Here is a 14,398-nt window from a genome sequence, read left to right on the forward strand (position 1 = left end):
AGGAAACAACAACAACAAAAAGAAGATAATTATAAATAAAGAAACTTTAATTGGCAGGTAATACAGATTAGAACAGTCCAGTCAGTGGCAGAACACCACAGTATTTACAGAACTGTAAAAACTGTAAATACAGCAGCAGCAGCAGTGCCTGGAGGCATCAAATTCAAGAGCTTATCCTACAGCTGGAAAGTTGCTGAAGTCTGTGACATTCCACTGTAAATAAAGGTGTTATTAAAAATTACAAACTGCCCTGTAATGACTTTGATAACTTCCTGTGCAGCAGCTCCTGCAAAAGGGAAGAAAAAACAGAAGGCAGTTAGCAGGTCATATTTAAACTACAGTAAAATAATGTTACTTATCTAGAAGTGCCTACACTGGAATTATTTCAGAAGTGCCTGATAAATCTCCTAGGAGGCAAAAATGCCCTTCAGTACTTCCCACTATAAAAGAATATCAGAAAGCTGCTACTTCAAAAGTTAGTTTTGCATACACTTTCCCTCCATGTACAGACACACAGAGCAAAATGGGTGAGCACACAGACCCATGCAAGTTGCGACCTCTCTCATCTGAGAAGCTGAATTAAAAAAAAAAAAGTAAAACTTAACTGCAAACTAAACTGAAGGGTCACTTCAATGTGATCTCTCTGAGTTTTCCTGTAGTAAGAAACATTCTGTAACTTCTTCAGAAGTTACCTTTATGTATACCAAATTTTGCTTTATCAGAAAAAAATTCTTAAATATGCAGAATATATAATACATAATTATCTTCAGCACAGCATGAAGCCAAATAAAAAAAGTACGTTAATTGATGTATCGGTTTTGGGCATCCATTAAAATATACTAGCAGGTTGAATGAAGGTAAGAATCCAAGGCTACTTATATTTCATACATCTCTAACATAAGTGTACTATGTTAAAAGAAGATATGTACTGCACTAATTTTAAAATTACTATAATTATCACTTTCCTTAAAAAAAAAATTAAGCCTCTTTCCATCATTTCATTTCTTAACACATTTTGAAGCTTGAAGAGTTAATGTATTGCGATGGTTTTGAAGTTTATTTACCCTTGCTGCACTCACTCACTCTAAATGTACCTTAAGAGGTCACATCTGGAGAATGAAAGGGACGATTGTGCCCTACTGCCATCTGTGACTGCAGCCTGTGATTGCAGCCTTTGCTCTGAGAGTCCAGAGTAATTAAGGCAGCAGAGTTGTGGCTCAGCAGGCTGCTGTTTGTGTGGCCCTGGGAGTGCCACTCTTACCTCCCATGAAGGCAGCAACAGCGTGAGGCTCAGCAGCTCCGTAGCGACAACTGCACAGGAAAGGAACAGTCACAAACTGCCTGGCAGTTTTACCAAAGCCACACCTCAACAACAACACTTACAACTCATGCACGTAGTCATCTTTCACCACTACGGACAACCCATGTTCTTGGAGGAAACCAGTAAGGCATGATTTTAGCTTTCCAATATCATCTTCCACCTGGTAGTTGTAGACACCTGGAAAATAAATCAACTGTTTCATCACACAACTGTAACATCACAGTTAAAGCTAATGGGTTTAAATGGCAGCCTAAATATTTTGTTTTCCTAAAGTTTCTAAGCCAATTACTGTGTTATTAGTACTAGACTAATAATAATTGAATATTCTGTTGATACTTCTCATGATGGACAAATTACTGCATAGCTGAACTGATTCATAGTCCACACAACCCATTAATGATACCAATTCAGATAAATTCCTTAAGTTCCCAAAGAAAAAAAAAACTACCTCTAATTTTCACATTCCTAAAGTTGTATTACTATGGAAACAAAACCAGAACTAATGTTTTTGCAGTTTAAAACTTGAACTACGGTAACTATTGGACCTTTATACTTCTTTTTATGATGTGAAGTAACTATTATTAACATACCTGGGTATCTGCCATGCTGCTTGTAAAACCTATCAACAGCCCTCAGCATCAAGTACAGCACTATTTCATTGTCTGGGTTATCCATATGGGAAACTGAAAACAGCAAGAGAACTGGTTAGCTGGTGCAGATGGAATGGAAAAAGCAAGGTTTTGAATTCCCTGAAAACAAATGGTAAAATCTGGTGTAGAAAGAAACCTTAATGAATACAACCTGTGACAGAATCTTAATCAAACAGCTGTCAGATACACAATTTTGCCTCCAAAGTTTATGACAAAACCATATTTTATGTATTTAATATAAACTATACAGTGAAGAAACTCACATTTCAATTCTGGCAGATGCTTTAATTTAAATGGGTATTCCTTAGTTATAATTTTGGGATTTTAAACACATGCTTTAAGTATTGTCTGTAATGACTGTAATTATAAAACAGGTCTTAAATCCCTTACCACACAGCACAGTAGTGTTTGTAATACTAACTGCTATTTATATCCAGCTCAAAAAAAACCCCAACAAAACAGGGCAATATAAAAAGCAAAAGCAATATTAAGTAACTAGTTTGTTAGTTCACATCCTAAAGAGATAGGCTGAAAGGGGTCAAGATAATTATTTTAATTTGGTCAGGTTAAAGCACCTTCTCAGCTCTGTCAGAAATAACTGAGCTACAGAAAAGAGAAGTTTGAAAAAAAACCCAGTGTCTTATTTATAGAGTACTACAAGTAAAATCCACAAGAAAACAAAAGCTGAAACATGCATCAATCTGTAAGGTCATTTTTGTAATTTCAAAATCAAATTGAATTCAACATTCTAGATCTAAATCTCCACACCTGTAGTTGAGAGACATATTCCTTACACTAAGAACTTATTTTAATTCACCAAAGACTTTGTGACATTCCAAATGATAAAACTGCATAATGCAGCAGAACATGTAGCTTACGTTTCCTTTTCCTCACCAAACCACTCCAAGTTGGAAATGCAGTGAGGTTTGTGGCAAGCAGCAGTACTTACTGATTGCATCCCTGCTGCAGGAGTTGGGGCTGTGCTCCTCAGCCAGCGAGCGGCAGCGCACCACGTGCAGGAAGGCGGCGTTGCTGCCTGGGCGTGGGGACAAGGAGAGATTGCCCCATCAGTGCCACCGCTCACTACAGCTCTGTCTCACTGCCATGTGACATGGGAAAGGCTACAACTTAAAAGCATTTCATTGAACACTTCCCTGTTTCTTCTCAGCCTGCAGTAATAAAAACCTGTTTAACTACCTTTAGGTCGATGGTCAGGAGAGTTTTAGGGAAATACTTTGTGTTCATGTGGAATCTCCTTGTATCTGCCAAGTTAATGTAACAGCTACACCACAGCAATTCACCAGTCACAGCCACCACGTTTCCCTCTTCCAGACTGCAAATCAACATGGTTCTTTCCATCTTCCACTACATCTAACACTGCCTCACATGTTCTCAATTAATATTTTACCAGCACAGCCATGAGCTGGAAAAGGTCCTTTTCCAGTATCATTGCTATGAACCAACCCAGGGTGCAATTACAACCTAGCACTGAAAAAGGAGCAACTGGGAGGTTCCCAAATGCTTTACCAATGCAGGGCAGCACGCTCTTGGCTCTGTGCTTACAGGGGAGCTTTCCAGCTCTGAGGAGCCTCAGCCAGGCTGCTGTACACATGTACACATCCAGGACAGACACAGCCTGAAGTGCCATCAACTGAGTTACAACTTTTCAGACTACCTCAAGTCTGCAGACTTCACACTCTGAAACCAGTACCCCAGCATGGGCAAGAGTGCTCAGGTACTTGTCACAGAGAGCAGAAGGCAGCTGCTCCCTGTTGTTTGGAGGGAAAAGATACATCATTTTAAAGCCAACCTTTACAGACTCCCTCCTGAGAGAAGCTGAACATCTGCTACTACATCCTCAAACTAAGTGGTTTGAAGGATGCAAACCACCTAGTACTTAAAAAAAAATTCAAATATTGACTTACTGCTTAATAACTACATGATAATTCAAAAGTTTTTGATTATTTGATCATTTGCATAAAGCCAGAACAGAATCCAAGCATACTCACAGAACAATTTCAATTCTCTCTCTGAAATAGACTCAGGTGCCTAAAAGAGAGAATATACTCGTTCCAGTACACACAATGGCCAGAGAATTCCTGCTTTCACATATATATTAATATATTTATTGTGAAATAACTAGTTACTAATGTACAAAAAAAAAATCTTAAATTGTAAAGAGTATATCCCTGTATGCATTTTACTTTTATACGATCAAACCAAATTCATAAATAAAGCAGATACTTCACAGATACTTAATTCCATTAAAAGAATGGCCATAGGTTTGCACTCACCTTGCCCAGGGACTGTAACAATTTAGCAGCATGGCTCCCCACAGCAGCAGTATCCTTCTTTGCTTTCTCACGGTATCTGGTAATAATGAGAAATAAATTACAGCAGAAAGCCATCCACTCCACACTGAGGGCAATCTTTTTTTTTTGTTTCACATTATAAAGACAAAATACAAGCCACATGAATGGTAGCGAGCTCCCTCAAGGAGTTGTCTACTTACACATTTTGCAATTTGATGAATTTATTGGAGTCTGCCATCATATCAGGAATGGTGCCTCGGACAGGCAAGCTTCCTTGCCCTTCATTTGCCACAAATTCTTTTAAAGCTCGAACCAAAATCCAGAAGGAAGATGACTACAAATGCACAAGAGACAGTCATGTACACAGATGTTATTTACAATGCTTTTTCTACATTTAAGTCTTACCCTTAACTATTCATACCTGCTCCGTGAGTTTTAGGCAGCAATCATCATTAAAAAGCTCTTCAATGCCTCTTGGAATCTATGAAAATAAGTAAATTTGGTTTGTAATTCCTTGACTTTTGATTTCTTGAATTATCTCATCACTCACTACATAGGTGAGCCAACTCCAAGCGACCTCAGAGTTTCACAGCAAATCTCCTCTGAACCCTACAGAGTCAGAGCTGCTCACACACATTTCAAACAGCAGCCCTGCCCAAGAGCAAGGCAATGCTTCTGAGCAAGATCAATGTCACAAACAAAATCTCACCTGACTTCCATCTTTGACAGAGAAGATTTAAAGAACTGCAGCAGCAACTGCCCACCCTCCCTCTTGGGGCAGAGCAGCCGAAACACCAGAGAAAGGGGCTACAAAAGTCAGTGTTTTAGTCAGAATTCTTAACTGCTGCAAGTCAGTCTGGTACATAATCTCAAATAAATATTATTATCCTGGGCCATATCTTGTGGTGGCTTGGATGACAGCCACAAGTTTTACCTGCTGCTTTCTTGGGAGACTTAACATGACCATCCAAGCAAGGATCAGCACAGTTCAAAACAAAAAAACATAATCTAGGAAGAATCACAGAATGTGCTTTTGCCCTATGTAGCCTTTGCAGTTTACCCCAGATGAGAAACTAAAGAAATCGGAGCTTAATTTTAAACCACAAGTTACGAGGTCAGGATTATGTAAGAAATAATGAAAACATCACTTCTAATGCCTTTAAGCTTGACCAGTTTATGAAGGGAATTTTGTAGTAAGTTTCTTCAAGAGGAAAGAAGTGAATTTATTTTATCAAGAGTCCCATGCAGCCCTTCAGTTCTACCGAGAATAACTACTACAGCCCCTGGCTTCAATACAGCACAATTTCAGTAACTGCTCTCAGTCTCTCTCACACCAGTGTATTTAAATCGGCATCAGTCACACCTCTCGTTGCTAAATCCTTGCAATTGTACCCAGCATTGCACAGTTTTTTACAGACTGAACTGTAGAAGTCAGACAAGAACTCGCTGATGCACTCTGGGTGCTGACTCATTCTAGACTTGAATTCAAGTCTGCAGGAGGGAAATGCAGATTTCCTGCAAGAGCAAGGGAGTAAGAGAATTTCCATAATCTCCATCTCCAGCTAGTCTAGGTCTACTTAACTACACAATTTCAGTTCTAACATTGTACTAATCCCGTTTTAGCTAAATATAAATGTTACAAATGGAATTTCTGTCCTAAAACTGAATAATATATTCTGAGAAAATGAGGCAGTTGAAATTGCTTCAATTTTATCACAGAAATGCTTATTTTACCTCTGTACGATTTAATGCTGTATTCACATTTTTTATAGCTTCCTCAAAGTTTTCCTCATCTTCTGGGGTGCCATTGTCATTCTTTAAGATACCTTATTAAAAAAAAAATTAAAACGCGTAACTGTTTGAATTGCATCTCATCATTTATGTCTTATCAAGAGAGCAGACTGGCTTTGGATGTATTTGCGGTGTAACAGCTACCAGCAAAAAATAAAAAGAAAAATAAATCACAAGAAAAAAGATCAGATGTAATTATAAAGCTAACTCCATCTAAATTCTACATATGATTCATTTTCCTGGGATGTTAAGTAGAAATTACTTAGCACAAAAGCACTGGTTTATTTGTGTAAGAAGGATATAATGAAGTTTCATAAGCACTAAATTAACAATTCAACTCTCCTTCCCATGCCAGTCATGTTTTGGTGGGGTTTTTGGATCAAATTTGGCAAAAACGTATGCATCCACAGATCAAGCCAGCCAGGGAAGGGCCTCCTTTAAAAATCTGACAGAACCAAAGACAATTACTATGGATCAGATCTGCTCCTTATCACAGCTTGGGGATAAGGACCTCTTCAAATTTGCACACAGGCCATCTTCAAGTGAGGAAATACAAAAAATTCAGTCAATGGTGTTTTTATACAATCATTTAAGACAATGCATGTAGATCTTAAAAATGCCACATGAATTTTAGCACTGTGAAAAGGTATTAGACTGAAACCCCTGCAAAATGAAGTAATTCACACACTGGTTACAGCGCAGTCAGTGCTGCAGAACCTGGCCATACAGAGGTGAATGATTACCAAGTGTCTGATGGGTCAATGGACACAAAAATACTTGCAGAATAACAATTCCAGTGTCAAAAGCCATTTGCTTTCCTCTTTATCACATTTTTAACAGAATTTTCTCTTAAGGCTTTTGCTCCCACCCAAATCAAAACTTAGATCCAACACTCTGGATCTTAAACAGCATAAAACATTGACAACAAACATTTATAAGCAAGTCTGGCATCTTAAGATGCACCTGTACAAAACAATAATTTAGCAGAAGAATCATACAGTATACACCAGCATATCTCTCATAAATTAAACTTGAGAGAACTAAGGATTACTTTTCAGGTACCACCTTGTATCTATTTCTGCCAGCAGGAATAAGGGCCCCCTGGGACATGAATTACCTTGCCGAATCAGTTCTTTGAAGGCTTCTTTCTCTTTGTAACTCTTAGGCAACTGTTCACTTTTCTAAATTTGAAAAACACAAAGAGATTTTTGTCTTTAAAATGCCTACTAGTAAGCTCACTGTGTTCAGTCTGCTGAACTCCAGGAGTCTGTCATTGCTCACACAATCACTTGTATTTCAATTAGTAATCTTTTTTTATGATTCCACCTTTGGCAGTTACACACTGCCAAAATAATTAACTACTTCAGAAAAGACAGACCAATAATAGTAATAATACAGTTTTTCAACATACCTCATTGAACCATTTTGTGAGATACTTGGCTACAATCACAATCCATGGGGTATGGCTGTGGTCCTGTAATTGAACAGTGGAGAAATCTTTGTCAGGTTGAGAAAAGATGAAAAATAGGAAACAAATTAAAAACCTATTTTGAATGTAAACTCCAAATATCCTTTCCACTACTCTAAAGACACGGGACATGTTCCAGATTTTGGTTCAGCCAAAATGTTCTTTAAGTACTATAAAAGAAATTATCAAATTATTATTACTTTACTTAAAAAAGGGTGAGCCAAATTCTCCAATATTTTTCTGGAGTGGAATTTATGCTCTGCACAAACACCCACGGTGCAAAGCTCTGCAACAATAGGTTCACTATAAAAATTAAAAAATAAATTCCAAAAGAGGGTGTGAGGGGGTATTCAATCTAACAAAATATCAAGTTGTCCAAGAATACTCTTTGCTTCCTAAAACCCCCACCTGCTTAAGGTTTAAATAGACTGGAACATTTGGGGCAGAGGCAAAAATAGTTCCTCGTGACTGATTCTAGAGCTGGTTCTGTTCAGATGAGACTTGGCACCAGAGACATCTGGCAAGAGCCATTTTCACAGGATCCGTGCCTGTATATCTGCATCTGTCCTGGGGAACACAGTGCAAACCACACACCAACCTTTTTGTCCATACGCTCCAAGTCATAATCCTGAACGTGTTCTGTCAGTTCTGGAAATGGTTTGTCCAGTCTTAGATCTTCTAACATATTGTCAGGGTGAGATTCAACAACTGTGAAAAAATGACACAACTCATTTCTCAGCTTTATGTCTGGCCTTCAAAACAGAGCTACACAAATACAGGATCACCTGCTACTTTCAGAGCTTGATTCTCAAAGTAAGTGTTCTGTGTAAGTCACCCATAATGTCAGGATAATCCCCAATTTTACTATTTGCTGCAGTCCATAATCCCCATGCATTCCTAAAGGAATGCAAACTACCTAAGACTTAACAAATACTAAATATGTCACAAGATGAAAAAAGACAAACAAAAAAACGCAGTGATGTAAGTTATTGAAGCTTTAAACCTTCCAGAGAAGTCTTTACCTCAGCATACCCTCTAACCTGTATGTTCTTTAATCACAACTCTCATGTAACCGACCAGCCCATAGGTCCTGCAGACCAGCAGAGGAATGTTGGAATTCCAGAGAACTTCAGCCAGGCGCAACAATGTACTGTAAGGAAAACCATGCTTTTTTCAGATCTACAGAAGACAACAATTAACTATAAAGTTAACTCCTGCACCAGTTACTCTGTGAAAGAGTCCTCTCAGAAAACTTCTCTAGTATCATCATGATCCTAAGCACATACGGTGATTAATTTCATACAGGAATTTACAGTGAGTTGGAAAAATATTCATCCATTATCTTACTTATGTCTCATTCCACCCTTCCAAATGCTCCAAGTATCAAATAAAAAGCTTTAATGTGTTATGAGAGAGAAATAAAGAATTAGATCCATGTACTGCAGAGTCCTAACTTTGAGCAGAGGCAGTTCCCATCAGAGGTGCAATAAGGTCTCTAGAAAATGCCATCACTGGCTGTAATTTTCCTTCACAATGACAGAGTTCTGTTCTGCTTAAGTTTTTCTGCAAGGAAGTGCCTGCGCATAAATGTGCACACACACACACACACATATATATATATACATCTACAAATATATAAATATATATCTATTCATAAACCTGCTTTCACAACTGAATGAAAACAGGTAATTCAAACTTAGGTAATTCTTACCTTTCTGGCAGTTGTGTTGCAACCACTAAGTTAAACCGATTAAAAAAGGAAGGATCATCGTCTAAAAGTTTTTCTGGACTCTAAATAGGGGGAAAAACGTATGTCAAGGAATATTGAAAATTTCTAAGTACAGAGCAAGTCTACTGAATATGAAATGTTAAGTGTAAGTTATAAAATTAAGATGAAGTTACAAAATAGTGTTTGAAATACATGAAGTGATTTTTTGTTTGAAAAACAAACAAATGATTTAAGATCATCTTTCTCAAATGTTGTTTTATCCTGAATTTATTTAAACTGCAACATCACAAAGCAACACAGAGCTGTTATTACATTTTTGTCACACTGTATAACACATAGTACTAATTTAGGAAGACAAACCTCTTCAACAAAGTTTCCAGAAACATCACTATTCAATTCCTGCAAGAGCTCCATGGCACTCTGGGCACGATTCTGTTTCAGAGCAATCAAAATGAAATGTAGTTTACAAAGTGTATGAGTACTACATAATGCCACGTGCTAACAATGCCAAACCAAGCAACACCAACAAAACAACCCCAGAAAACACCCCACAACAAAGCTCATTATAAGTTAAGGCTCCTTACTCCAAGCCTTGCTCATCTGAAGCAAAAATGCACCCCATAATAACAGGCACTTCATTTGAGAGCATTTTCTGTAATACCATTTTAAAAAGACAAATTGTGAGACAGCTATTTCCTAATTTCCAGTTTCATTACAGAATTTCCAGGAGTTATCTATGCCTCTCGTACTCTGTGGTTTTGTTGTATTTTTTCCCCATTCACCTCTCTACTCTTAGCTTTACTCCTTCAACCACAATGGTCTTATACCTTATCCTTCCATAGATTTTAACCTTAAGTTCTCACTTATGAGCAACTGAAAAGTAAACATGGGGAATTTTACCAAATAATAAGCAGACTTTAACCTATACACATATGCTTTTAGCATTATTCATAATACCACGTTTAAATACTCAACACTTCCATGCTTTCAATACATGTAAACTGACATTTATTATCTCCTTACCTGACCAATATGGCTTTTTTGTAGAAAGAAACTGAAATGGAGACAAGAGAATTACATGTGAACTTTTATTCTGAAGAAAGAACAGCACTGAAGTTGCAGTTTGTTCTGCAGAATATGCTGCTAACTCTTACACACAACAAACCACTTTCCCCCTTAAATCTGCTTTTTCTCACCACTGTTGTATTCTCCTCAGAAACAGTTTCTTAAGAAAGCTTTTCAATTCCCAAGCCATAAATGTGAAATACACAACATGCCAAACTTCTCTAGAAGACAGGATCATGCTGCAGGTTCTTTCTCACCAGGCTAATCAAAGACTCACTAGCACTGATTTCCTCATATAATGGAGTATCCTTCCCCCTCACATAACCCCTGTAGGTATCTATGTGCACCGTAACAGAACTTGATCAAGAATTAGTATGCAAATCATTTTTACAGGATTTGCAAACATCTTCTTACCTTTGCCCCTGCTGCACTGAGCCTTTCAAAGCTATGAAAGCTAATAAATGTCCAGCAGTCACAGCGGCACAATGACTAATGAGAATTAAGTCATCTGCATCACCAGAATTAGGGAAAATATACTGAACTACACTGAAACACAAGCACTGTCATAGCTCAAGACTACATCAAACAAGTTAATTTTCACTATTTTTATATTGAGTAGAGCATTGTCCTTATAAACTTGACATGCAAAGCAAACAGACCTGTAAAGTCCAAACCCAGCAAGTAAAATAATTTACAGCTAATATCAAAATGACTGTGCATGCTGTCTGTCACCAACCTCCAAACCCACAGAAGAACTAGAGAAACACAAAGAGGCTTTTAAAAGAATCTTACAGGGCTTCTTAGCAAATATAGAGATAGCACTACCTATGAAACTGTCATTTCTCAATTTGTAACTGAAATCAGTAAAAAACCTACTTATTTCCAACATCTTCTCCAGAGACTCGATTCCCATCGACAATTGTAAACGAACCAATACCTTTGGGGGGAAAAAAACCTCCTATGAATAACTTGGCATCATCAAGCTATCAGATACATCACAAACAAGAGACAGAAGAGATATCTACTGACCTGGCAGCACCAAGTTTTTGAGTATTTCAGTTCCTGTTGCTGTTGCATTTATCACACAAACATGGGCAGATTCCAACGCTTCTTGGCCATGGTCACCCCACAGTCTGTATTGGGAGGGAAACCAAAAGGCAATGAAGTTACTGAACTTCAGATTGCACAGCCAATATAAACAAATAACAATAACAATAACAAAAAAAAAAAACAAAAAACCCCCCAAAAAACAAACAAACAAAAAAAAACAAAACAAAAAAAGAAAAACAAACAAACAAACAAACAAAAAAACCAAAAAAACAAAACAAAACAAAACAAAAGACAAATGGAGGGCTGGTGTGCTATGTGCCACTGCTGAGGACCTAAACAGCACTAACCAAAATAAACATCCTTAAGGAAACTTACTGTGAAAACTCTGAGACTTTCCAAAAAAGCACTTTCCCTGACATTTAATTTTCTCCAACTTTACACCATACGCATGCACACACCTCTTTCTCTTGGAACATACTTTAACTTTTTAAAAACCAGAATGGGTTAAAGCAGTCCTTGCCCAAATGCCAAACATTCTGTTTTCCTAAGTTTTGTAACAGATAATAGAATTTTATATGTATTTTGAAAAATTTCTCATAGAAGACACTGAAACACACAGGAGACAGAAATCAGTCTTGTTGAGTCTTGTACTTCAGACCCCTAGAGAACAGCACTGCGGCTGAGATCAGGCTGGGACTGTCCTGGGTCACATGTCCTGCTGATTTCACTGGGATGGTAACTCACAGAATTTTCAGGGTTGGAGGGGGCCTGTGGAGGTCACCCAGTCCAAGCTCTGCCCAGACAGGGTCACCTGGAGCAGGTGACACAGGAGCATGTCCAGGTAGCTTTGGAATGTCCCAGAAAGGGAGACTCCATAGCCTCCCCGGGCATCTGCTCCAGGGCTCTGCCCCCTCCAGGAAAACAAATTCTTCCTCTTGTTGGGATGAATTTTTTTGTGTTTTAGTTTAGGAAAACTGCTCCTTGTCCTGCTGCTGGGCATCACCCAAAAGAGGCTTGCCGCACCCTCTTACACCCACTTTTGAGATATTTCTATGCACTGATGAGATCCCCTCTGGGCTAACCAGGTCCAGCTCCCAGTCTCTCCTCACCAGAGGTGCTCCAGATCCCAAATCCTCTCTGTGCCCTCCACAGGACCCTCTCCAGCAGCTGCTTGTGGAAACATAACAGCCACACTGCAGACAGACACCCCTAACTCCGGTGCCGTTACCCTTCCCTGGTAACCCGGATCTTTTCTGCCCTTTCACAGAACCCAAGAATGGATCAGCCTGGAGGGGCCCACAGGGGCTGCTCTGGTGGCACCTCCCTGCTCCAGCAGGGCCATCCCAGAGCACAGGGCACAGCAGTGTGTCCGTGTGGCTCTGCAATATCCCCAGGGAGGAGACTCCACAGCCTCTCTGCACCATCTGCTCAGGGCTGGCACTGCCCAGGGCAGCAGTTCTGCCTCCTGGGCAGGGGCAGCTCCTGGGCTCAGGCCCTGCCCGGGGCTCTGGGCCTGGAGCAGAGCCTGGCTCCATCTTTTCAGCAACCTCCCTTTATATATTCATATATATACAGACAGAGATACATAATATAAATATTCAGAATATACATGTTTATATATTTATACATTATATACTTATACAACAAACATTGTACAAATAACTTATATATCATATATAAAAACATACAAAAATACCTACGTAGATACATATATCCATGTATCTCTATCACTCTTTGTGTATATACTTAAGATTATGTATGAATATACATATATAAAGGGCATATATATATATATATATATATGCCCTTTAATATATACTGTTAACTTATTGCATATCTACTGTCCATGTGCCGGCAAAGCCCGCACGGCCCCGCCGGTCGGACACAGCTCCTGCTCCCCGCGGCTCCGCCGGGCCCGGCGCGGCCCCGGGGGCCTGTCCCCGGAGCGACGCCGAGCGGGCCCGTGTCCGCCGCGGGCCGCCGGAGGTGCGGCCCCGCTCCCCGCTCGGCCGGGCGGTGCCGGTCCGTGCCGGTCCGTGCCGGGCGGTGCCCGCCCGCGGTACCTGAGCTGGCGATCGTAGCGCTGCTCCTTGAGGCCGGCCCGGCCCGGCCGCGCCATGGCCGCTGCTCCCGCCGCGCACGCGCGGGGCGGGTCCTGCCCTGCCCTGAGGAGCGGCCCCGGCCGCGGTGGCGCGCCCGGGCTGCGCGCTGGGACCGGCTGCGTCTGTGCTGCTCTCAGCCCTGGCTGACAGCAGCATCTGCACTGCTGAAGGCTCGAAGACGGCAAGGTCGGTAGCACCGGGAACTTCCCCCCTCACTCGCACCCGCCCCGTGTACACCAACGCCGCCCTCGCCCTTCCCTGTGCCGCACCTGGGGACCCCCTCCGCACTATTTGCCGCCACATTTGCCGCCTCAGAGAGAACGGTATTAAACCCGGCCTTCTCCACATCAAATCTTTTAGCCCTAATAATAGTCACAATAGGACTAAACCCGCTCCCAGCAGCTTTCCTCCGCGTCTCAACCCACCCATTCTTGAAAGCAGTGTTACTCCTCTGCTCAGAGTCCGTTATCCACAGCCTGAACAGAGAACAAGAAAAATAGGAGGCCTACACAAAATGCTTCCAAGAACCACTCCATGCCTAACTGTCAGCAATCCAGCCCTCATGGGAACCCCATTGGTAGCAGGATTCCACTCAAAAGAGCTCATGGAAAGTTTTATAACATCCTACCTATGCCTCGGCACTACTCCTCATAAAATGTGGAGTATGTAAAATTTTGTTAAGAAAAGATGTTCCTTGCTGTCTGATCTTTGTAACTTGCAAACCAACAAGGAGGGAGATTTAATCTGTGAAACAGAGCGGCCAACAAGCTCTAAGTGATGTCCAGCTGTTAGAAACACAAATTCCTGGCCAGCAGAATTGCCCTGTTGAGGTTTGGGGCTGGACGTGTTCCAATGATCTCAGCCCTGGGGAGAAGGGCTCGGGGAGAAGGATTTCCACCGATACTCGAGG

General features: G+C 40.4%; 1 protein-coding gene across 2 annotated transcripts; it reads right to left on the reverse strand.

The window, feature by feature from the left end:
- Positions 1-25: 25 nt before the first annotated feature.
- On the reverse strand, positions 26-13,526 carry NAE1 (NEDD8 activating enzyme E1 subunit 1). 2 transcript variants are annotated; one of them, XM_053987715.1, is made up of 20 exons: positions 13,450-13,526; positions 11,366-11,469; positions 11,213-11,273; positions 10,295-10,325; positions 9,632-9,703; positions 9,254-9,333; positions 8,583-8,692; positions 8,141-8,250; positions 7,486-7,548; positions 7,192-7,255; positions 6,018-6,109; positions 4,705-4,764; positions 4,484-4,617; positions 4,266-4,341; positions 3,981-4,020; positions 2,921-3,007; positions 1,912-2,004; positions 1,384-1,498; positions 1,262-1,311; positions 26-286 (listed from the first exon to the last, which is right to left on the reverse strand). In XM_053987715.1, the coding sequence occupies exons 1-20, from the start codon at positions 13,503-13,505 to the stop codon at positions 177-179; spliced, it is 1,608 nt and encodes a 535-aa protein (XP_053843690.1). In that variant the 5' UTR covers positions 13,506-13,526; the 3' UTR covers positions 26-176. The 2 variants fall into 2 exon arrangements, with proteins under 2 accessions (XP_053843690.1, XP_053843691.1); XM_053987716.1 differs by lacking the exons at positions 11,213-11,273; positions 13,450-13,526 and having other exon boundaries at positions 11,366-11,417.
- Positions 13,527-14,398: the final 872 nt, after the last annotated feature.

The sequence above is a fragment of the Vidua macroura genome, chromosome 11 (genome assembly GCF_024509145.1).
Source record: "Vidua macroura isolate BioBank_ID:100142 chromosome 11, ASM2450914v1, whole genome shotgun sequence".
Lineage (NCBI taxonomy): Eukaryota > Metazoa > Chordata > Aves > Passeriformes > Viduidae > Vidua > Vidua macroura.

Bases quoted from the DNA above. Each gene is read 5' to 3' on its own strand.
- NAE1 (XM_053987715.1), bottom strand. From the start codon at position 13,505: ATGGCGCGGCCGGGCCGGGCCGGCCTCAAGGAGCAGCGCTACGATCGC. The intron at 9,334-9,631 runs GTTTGTCTTCCT...CCCCCTATTTAG, and splicing joins CTGGAAACTTTGTTGAAGAG to AGTCCAGAAAAACTTTTAGA. The intron at 7,256-7,485 runs GTATGTTGAAAA...TTTCAAATTTAG, and splicing joins TCACAAAATGGTTCAATGAG to AAAAGTGAACAGTTGCCTAA.